The 9287-nt window shown below is 40.1% G+C and overlaps 1 protein-coding gene across 1 annotated transcript in view; it reads left to right on the top strand.

Moving 5' to 3' along the window:
* Nucleotides 1-9287, top strand: part of SCGN (secretagogin, EF-hand calcium binding protein) — a 31477-nt gene that overhangs the window by 21156 nt on the left and 1034 nt on the right. The window contains 3 exon segments of the mRNA XM_007128638.1: nt 2895-2940; nt 3188-3247; nt 4773-4841. Of these exon segments, the coding sequence (XP_007128700.1) occupies nt 2895-2940; nt 3188-3247; nt 4773-4841 (175 nt within the window).

Here is a 9287-nt window from a genome sequence, read left to right as displayed (position 1 = left end):
AAGGCCAGACACCATCAAACTCTTAGAGGAAAACATAGGCAGAACACTCTATGACATAAATCACAGGAAGATCCTTTTGACCCACCTCCTAGAGGAATGGAAATAAAAACAAAAATAAACAAATGGGAACTAATGAAACTTAAAAGCTTTTGCACAGCAAAGGAAACCATAAATAAGATGAAAAGACAACCCTCAAAATGGGAGAAATATTTGCAAATAAAGCAAATGACAAAGGATTAATCTCCAAAATATACAAGCAACTCATACAGCTCAATATCAAAAAAACAAAAACCCAATCCAAAAATGGGCAGAAGACCTAAATAGACCTTTCTCCAAAGAACATATACAGATTGCCAACAAACACATGAAAGAATGCTCATCATTAATCATTAGAGAAATGCAAATCAAAACTACAGTGAGATATCATCTCACACCGGTCAGAATGGCCATCATCAAAAAATCTACAAACAATAAATGCTGGAGAGGCTGTGGAGAGAAGGGAACCCTCTTGCATTACAGAGTGAAGTAAGTCAGAAAGAGAAAAATAAATACCGTATGCTAACACATATGTATGGAATCTAAAAATAAAAATGGTTCTGAAGAACCTAGGGGCAGGACAGGAACAAAGACGCAGATGTAGGGAATGGACTTGAGGACACGGGAAGGGGGAAGGATAAGCTGGGACAAAGTGAGAGAGTGGCATGGACTTATATATACTACCAAATGTGTGGGAAGCAGCCGCATAGCACAGGGAGATCAGCTCGGTGCTTTGTGACCACCTAGAGGAGTGTGATAGGGAGGGTGGGAGGGAGGGAGATGCAAGAGGGAAGAGATATGGGGACATATGTATATGTATAACTGATTCACTTTGTTATAAAGCAGAAACTGACACACATTGTAAAGCAATTATACTCTAATAAAGATGTTAAAAAAAAAAAACAAAGAATACATGGATAGAACCCTCGGGAGGAGCAACTATAATACCAGGTTCCTCAGGGTCAGGCTGGATAGTAACTGTACACTGGACACTGAAGCAGAGCACTAGTCATGGCCATTCTATCCCTTTGATAAACAAAAAGCCTCCCTGCAGATTTACAAACACCCCCTACTATAGTCCTACCTAGCTGGTAGGGACTATGCCTTAATCTCCTGAATAGCTTCTCACTCAGTGGAGTGTTATGTACATGGGAGGATTCAATGAATCGTTCTGGACTGAAGAAAGGGTTAAGTGGCATTGAACAGAGATGCAAAGCAATAAGAGAGTTACTACATTATTTTGAAACCAATTTGCTATGGAATTTGAAAATGACAATTGGGGTAAGCAGAACAAAGATGTTCATGTCCTAATTCCCAGGATCAGTGAATATTTTATGTTATATGGCAAAGGTAACTAAGGTTGCAGATAGAATTAACGTTGCTAATTAAATACCTTAAAATAAAGAGATTATTCTGGAGTACCTGGGTAGGTGCAGTGTGATAACAAGGGTCCTTTAAACATGGAAGGAGGAGGCAGAAGATCAGAATCACAGAGAAATTTGAAGATGTTATATTGCTGGCTTTGAAGTAGAGGAAGGGGCCATAAGCCAAAGAATGCAGACAGCTTCTAGAAGCTGAAAAGGGCAGGGAAACAGATTCTCTCCTAGAGCGTCCATAAGGAATACAGCCCTGTCAACATCTTGAAACACCAGTGAAATCCATTTCAGACTTCTGAGTTCCAGTACTATAAGATATTAATTTGTGTTGTTTTAAGCCACTAAGTTTGTGGTAATTTGTTATAGCAGCAAATAAGAAACTAATTCAATGACAAAAAGGTCTTAAAACATTTACATGTGGGAATCTTCTTTCTCTACCCCCAGTTGTGAAATGTAGCCCTATTACTCCTATACAATCACCTCTTGAGTATATGTCCTCTGACTGGCAACATACTTTAGACTGCTTGGTGCCAGCAAAGAGATGAGGACAGTATTCCTTGCAGGGTCTCAGGATATTCTACCCTCTATTTGGCTCAACTGAATTCTCTCTACCCTGGGCATCCAAAGGAGTAAAACTTTCCGAATTGTTGTATGATATTTTTTCTGCCTTTCTCTCTATATACCCATGATTATAAATTCAACACAAATCCAATGCTTTAGTCTTTTGAAACTGATTCTATTCCACTGAAGTACAATTGTAGTTATGCAGGAAAGAGAAATACATACTTTTTTATTGAGCATAATTTATATACTATATAATTTACCCTTTTAAAAAGTGTAGTTGTGGCTAATCTGAATCCCTTGCATTTCCACATTAATTACAGATCATCAATTATCGGATTACCAATTTCTGCAAAAAAAGGCAACTGGGATTTTTATAGGAATTGTGTTGGATCTGTAGGTAAATTTGAGAAGCACTGCCATCTTAAAAATATTAAGTCTTCTAACTCATGATCACAGGATGTCCTTAATACTATTATTTAGTTCTTCTTTGTTTTCCTTCAACATCGCTTTATAGTTTTCAGTCTATAAGTCTTAGGTCTCTTTTGCCATATTTATTCCTAAGTATTTTATTCTTTTTGATACTGTTGTAAATGGAATGGTATTCTTAATTCCTTTTTTGGATTGGCCATTACTAGTATATCAAGATGCAACTGAAATTTGCATATTGATCGTGTACCTGCAACCTTGCTGGAATTTTTAGATGTCTCTCTATGGTGACTACTAATCCCTGTGAAAGTCCTTCCCGTCTTTGTTTTTATATTGTACAAATTCCCATTTTTTAAGCACCTACCCGATTCTGCAGAATAACCTGGAAATTGCCTGCCCTTTCCTCACACCACAGTTATAAATCTACTTGTAATTGAGAGCTGATAGATCATCACGTGGATGACGTTTTTTGATTTTTTCCCCCCCATTTAGGATTCTGGCTCTTCAGGAAAACTTCCTTCTCCAATTTAAAATGGATGTAAGTGGTGGCATTTCTCTAGGTGGATTTGTATCATTCACGTTGCTCTATAGATTTGAGAGGGAGGGAAGAAAGTTATCTAATTGTATTGCCTTTAATTTATCTAGAGACTGATAAGGCTCAGTGTCAGAATTAAGCGATTAGGAACTGTTGACTCAAAGTTTATAAAAGTTATCTAAGACCCTGGAAGAATTGTACAATGGAAGTTTCACACTACTGATTGACATAATGCTTTGTCCATATACAGGCTTGTTTCACTGAAGAAAGAAAGAGGGACTTTGAGAAAATCTTTGCTCACTATGATGTCGTAAGTGTGCCTTTTCAATATATTGTGCTGGCCATCTTTAGGTAGGAAGCTTTTTTAGCCCTTATGTGGAGTCATCCTACTTACAGACCCTAAACTTATATAATGAACAGCAATTGCCCATGTGTGTTGCTATGTCAAGGTACCCTCAGCTTCTCTATGAAACTTCTGAGAACTAAGTAAAAATAGACATAGGAGTACTTATGGTGGAGAAGAGAATAAAATCACATTATTATTATTATTTTTTTGCTCCTTGTAACCAAGCTAAAAGACGGTTTCTCTTTCCTGGTCTCTATCTATCATAGTATGCTCAAACACAAAAGCAAACCGTCAAATAAAAAAACACAACCAACCTAAAGAAATAGGGGGAAAGTCAGACATATTTGGCACAAAATCTATTTCTCTTATAAGGCTATTATTTGGTCCTTCTTTAGAGGGGAGAAAATAATAATTCTAAAGAACGAAGTACGGCAAAGAGATTGAATTTCTTGAGGACAAGGTGGGATGATGCACGGAGCAAGGAAAATAAAAAGAAAGTTGAGAAAGATCATAAGAGATCCTGAAACTAATCAAACTGGATATCTGTGTGTCATATTCTGAGCAGAAAAGAAAATCACCTGGAAGAGGCAGTCTAGCAAACTGTTTAAGTATATAGGACTCTGTGACCAATTACCTGGGTTTGAATCACGGCTCATGAGCTGTGTGACCTTGGGCAAATTTCTTAACCTCCCTGTGCCTCATTTTCCTTATCTATAAAATTAGGGTGATGGGGATAATGATAATACCTACCTCATGGGCTTGTTATATGAGAATTAAAAGAATTCATGTTCGTAAGCTTTTCGAGGAGTTCCTGGCATGTGACAAGTACTGTATTAGTGTCTGGTAAATACACTAAGGGAATGAGTTTTTATAATATGTTAAAAGTTCAGGATTAGAAAACCTTGAAGAGAATGGATGACTTATCATTAACTGGAACTTTAGAGAAGAAACTGAAATATATGTATTATATTTTATAGGCATTCTTATAAAATGGGTAGAAAAAATAAAAGATTTTATGCATGAACCATATAGTAATTCTAATATGCTCACTCAATCTAGTCTCTCTTGAATTTAAAATGTGTTTTGATACTCATTAAATCATTGCTAAATCATAAAGCAAAATCTAAAAATGTCAATCTATCCTTCAAAGGATCAGTGGATGTTCAATTAGCACTAGTCTGAACTGAGTCCTAGTATTTGGGAAGCAAATAAAGTCGGTACATGTCATATTAATGCTATTTGTAAGAGCCAAGGAACTCAAAACTACTGCTTCCCATTTGGTTAAATGGAGGGAGTTATTTACAGTGAGTGCTTCTGATTTATGTGGAGCATTCACATCCCGTACAGAGACGATAAGTTGGAACATGCCATTTCCAAACTTGTTTGCAGTCACAAAAGAATACTGATTTGGTCTATTTGTATAATTCATTTTTTAAGCTTTCTGACTTAAGAAAATGATATTTGGTGGATTGGATCTTTTATTTTTCAGAGTAAAACTGGAGCCCTAGAAGGCCCAGAAGTGGATGGGTTTGTCAAAGACATGCTGGAGCTTGTCCAGGTAACTTCACGAGGCTGTGTAGATCATCCCCATCATGGACTGGGGTTGCTGTTTTGACTCCACTGTTTATTCTGGGGAATCAGAAGGGCCAAAGATTAATGCTGCAGAAAATCTAGGGATGTAGTCTGTTTAACAAACTTTGAGCTTTCAAACTTTGAAGCCCCAAAAATCTCTCTTCTCTCTTAAGCTCATTTGTAGTTTCAATTAAGTGAAGCCCCCATAGAAGCTTCTTGTTACCATCATTTGAACGTCATCTATTTTACCAAAGGGGCACAGTGCCACTATATATCTTACTGCATTATTTTTTGATTACAGAAAGTCCTTCTCCTGTGGACTTGGTTATTAGAATAACTAAAACTTTTAATTCCATGTAATAAATCCCATACTTGGGATTCTGTCTCTCTCTCTCTCTCTCTCTCTCTCTTTTTTTTTTTTTTTAACACCAAGGGGCTGCTCTAACACCTAGCCTAAGATGGCTGTTTTACTGAGCAAGGCAGTGATTGGGACTGATGATATTTAGATTATATCTACATCACAGAGCTGTTTCATGTGGGATAAACAATGTTTAAAAAAGTAATCTCCTTTGAGATCCTGATGAATGGTACTGACTGGCTGCACGATCCAGTTAAACAGATACTTTCCAACTCCTGTGTGGGTGTTTTTCTATGAGACTGTATAGACACTGAATTTCATAGTCTCATATCCTTAGGGATTTCTTTTGAGGTTTGTATAGGACACAATGGTCATTTCCTGATTGGCCCAGATGGCAATAAATCTGAGTAGCAACAATTTTTAACGTTTTTTGGAGTCTCAGACCTTTTTGAAAAATCTGATTAAAACTATGGAGTTTTGCCGTGGAAAAATGCCCAGATACCGATTTTTGCGTAAATCTCCAGGAAGTTTACATACCGCAGTTAAGCAGGCATGGATGAGATTTCTCCTATCAGGATGCCTCCTAACCCTCATTAGTCCCATCCCAACTGGCCTCTTGCCACTTCTTTGTCCCCTTCAAGTGGTGCTCCTGTTGGAGATTTCACCAACATTTGTGCAGCCAGAATAGTTTCTGGGTGTTGGTGTGATATTGCCTTTTACACTGCTTGCTAAATTAAAATCCCATTTCACTCATTACCTATTTAATGCCAGAATGACTTCTATAATAGAAACTGAGCAATTATCTATGGGACATTAAATGTGCACAGCAGAAGGCCTTGCCTAACTGGAGTTTTAATTTGCTTTTGATAGAATAAATGGGATGGGGAGCCTGTTTTCCAGAGCTGTGTGGCCTCCTCTTTGCTGTGGAGCCAGGGCCCCTGATTGCCCGAGTGTAGAGCCCAGAGGCTTCAGATCCTTACAGATCCTTTCAATTATCTTTCAACTGTCTCTGGCTTTGGCAATGGCTTCCAAAGGTTAATGGGAGATGATGGAAGTAAAATCTAAACCAGCAACGGAGCAGAGAAGACATTTTTCTAGAGAAAATTAAAGGGAAAAATTCATGACCATCTAAAAACCTGAGCTGGAGGCAGAAGTCCGCCTCACTCTTTGGTGGGCTTATATCACCTCTATGGGAAATCAGAGGATGCCCACCACTTCTGTCCTTGCCCCTCTATTTCTGTGGGGCTAATGGGGCCACAAAAAAGCACTTCTCCATGTCAATACCAGACAATTTGAGACAGCTGTTTTCCAAGGATTGGGTCAGACTGTGGTCAGTAATACAAAAGCAGTTTATAGGAGGCTGATCTGTTGAGCTAAAAAGTGTGTACACAGTAATTAGTTACTAATGTCCTCCCCTGAAGCCAGGTGATTGAGGTGCCTATCTTTATTGGATCTTTCTAGTCTTCCAGGTTGCTTAAATATATATTCACATACAATTTGAAAGATGTAGTGAAGTATGACCACTGGGTCATTGAGACCACTGAGGATCTGACATTTCTCAGCTTCATAAACTAGAGGCATCTCCTGTGACGTTTTTCTTTATTTTCATCTTATAAGAAAGGGTCACCGGACAATTAAACCAGTATCTGGGATTTATTTTAAAAGCAACTATCAGAGCATGCCATGGGGTCAGCAGGGAGCTGGTTCAGTTTCTAAACATACAGTCCTGGTCAGGATCCCTGCTGTTTGCAGTAATAACCTTGAAGTAGGCTTATTTTATAGCCTTTTAATTCTCGTACAGTCATATATGATGCATATGCTAAATTTGTGTTAACAAAATTATTTGGTTACCAGAACACCCACCCTTTTCTTTAACCTCTGGAAAATGCTACCCAAGGCTGTCCTCCATCAGTGTGATCAGATAGCAAGTCCCTGACGGAGCAGACGCCATAATTTCTACACAGACTTTTTGAAAGCCTGTAGCTCACTTAGCACAGCAAGAAAATCAACACAAGAATCTACAACCTAAACTAGAAAGTGGGAAGGCAAGACACTGAAGATTCCAAGCACTCACCAAGGAGAAGTAGCAATGTGAACAAAAATGCTGGAAGCCAAATAAAAGGGATGCCAGAGATGACCAGGGTGTCTGCCTGGAGATGATGAGAGGTCCTGCACCCAGGCCTCCAAAAGTTTATTCTTTCCCCTGCTAGATACACCATCTGCTTTTCTCTGTTGTTGACAAGAAGATGGTTGGCAAAAGGGCACTCATATAGGCCTTAGATCAGGAACCTGCATGCATTCATATTGGCAACTTGTTATTAGAATGGAAGCCCTCAGTGGTTTCAAATTATTTGTCTTCTGTGATCCAAGCATTTTTTAGCAGTGGCATTCAGTCCTCCTGAATCCTGGTGATTTGTCAAGCATTAAAAACATAACTAAAGGGCTTCCCTGGTGGTGCAGTGGTTGGGAATTAGCCTGCCAATGCAGGGGTCACGGGTTCGAGTCCTGGTCCGGAAAGATCCCACATGCTGCGGAGCAACTAAGCCCATGCACCACAACTACTGAGCCTGCGCCCTAGAGCCTGCAAGCCACAACTACTGAGCCCTCGTGCCACAACTACTGAAACCCACATGCCTAGAGCCCGTGCTCTGCAAGAAGAGAAGCCACCACAATGAGAAGCACACCCACTGCAACGAGGAGTAGCCCCCGCTCGCCGCAACTAAAGAAGGCCTGCATGCAGCAAAAAAGACCCAACACAGCCAAAAATAAATAAATAAATTTAAAAAACCCCCACAAAATCCAAAACCCACAACTCAGAAGATCCAAAGAAACTTCCTTTATACACACACCCACATTCATACCCACAACTGCCTCCCCAACACATGCCTGCACACAACCTATTTCTACTCACTTAAGGGAAACAAATTAGAAAAAAAAAAAAAAGAGCTTAGAATAGTTTGGTATTGCATAAATGCCTTGGCAAATTAATATATGTTAATATGTAAATGACTACCACCCGAGTCTTTTCTAAGTGTGGGAATTTACTAAAAGGATCCTGGGGCAGGGTGTCACTTGCTGCAGAAAGGATTCAGCAAAAGTGGTTTGAGGATACTGAAAACCAAATATCCCCACTTGTAACCATACAACAAATGAGCCTCTAATACAGAGCCACAGAGTGTAGCTGGCCGTGTTCAGGACCTCTAGGCCACACTTCCTCAGGCCACATCTATACCTGCCTGGCACTGACACCCAGGGAGCTATCCTCTAGAGCTCCGACAAAGAGAACCTATTGAAAATGTGTTACATGTTAGCCCCTTAGTCCAATCACTCAGGGATTCTCTGCAGAGGAGTGAAGTTCACCAAGTTTAGCTTCTGGCCCCAGACTCTTTCACCTCCTGATATCTCCCAGAATCCTGCCCCACTTCGGCATTTTTTCTTCTTACTCTGCCCTATGGCTCTCAGTTCCTGCTGTTCTTTCCTCTCCTTCACTCTCTTAAAACCTGCTATCGGGATAGATTTCGTGTCAGTCATTTACCCTGTGGGACATTGCAAATTAGCTTGTCTTAATATGGCTGTCTAGTTGCAGAATGAAAGGTTTTGTTTCCTACTGCAGGTTTTCTAGAGCTTTCTTTGGAAGTGAGGAAACCTTGGGGTGGGGTTGGGTGATAAGGGCTGCTTCCAAGAGTTCCTGAAATCAAACCCTGCAGAGTGAGCCTCTGCTGCGCACTCATAACTAGTCTACAATCAAGGGGTTTGGAAATATGATTTTTTCCTTTCTCTCCAGACATTGACTTTTAAATTTAGATTCATCACCATTCATACAGCTTCATTAGGCCGGCGATTTTGCCGTGAGAGCAGAGAGAACTGGTGAAACGAGCACTTAATTGGAGACAAAAGACTTGGGATCAAAAATGCTGTTGCCGGGGCTTCCCTGGTGACGCAGTGGTTGAGAGTCCGCCTGCCGATGCAGGGGACGCGGGTTCGTGCCCCGGTCCGGGAGGATCCCATATGCCGCGGAGCGGCTGGGCCCGTGAGCCATGGCCGCTGCGCCTGCGCGTCCGGAGCCTGTGCTCC

This window comes from Physeter macrocephalus, chromosome 18 (assembly GCF_002837175.3).
Source record: "Physeter macrocephalus isolate SW-GA chromosome 18, ASM283717v5, whole genome shotgun sequence".
NCBI lineage: Eukaryota > Metazoa > Chordata > Mammalia > Artiodactyla > Physeteridae > Physeter > Physeter macrocephalus.
Note: the sequence above shows the minus strand (reverse complement) of the source record. Positions and strands in the feature narration are given on the sequence as shown.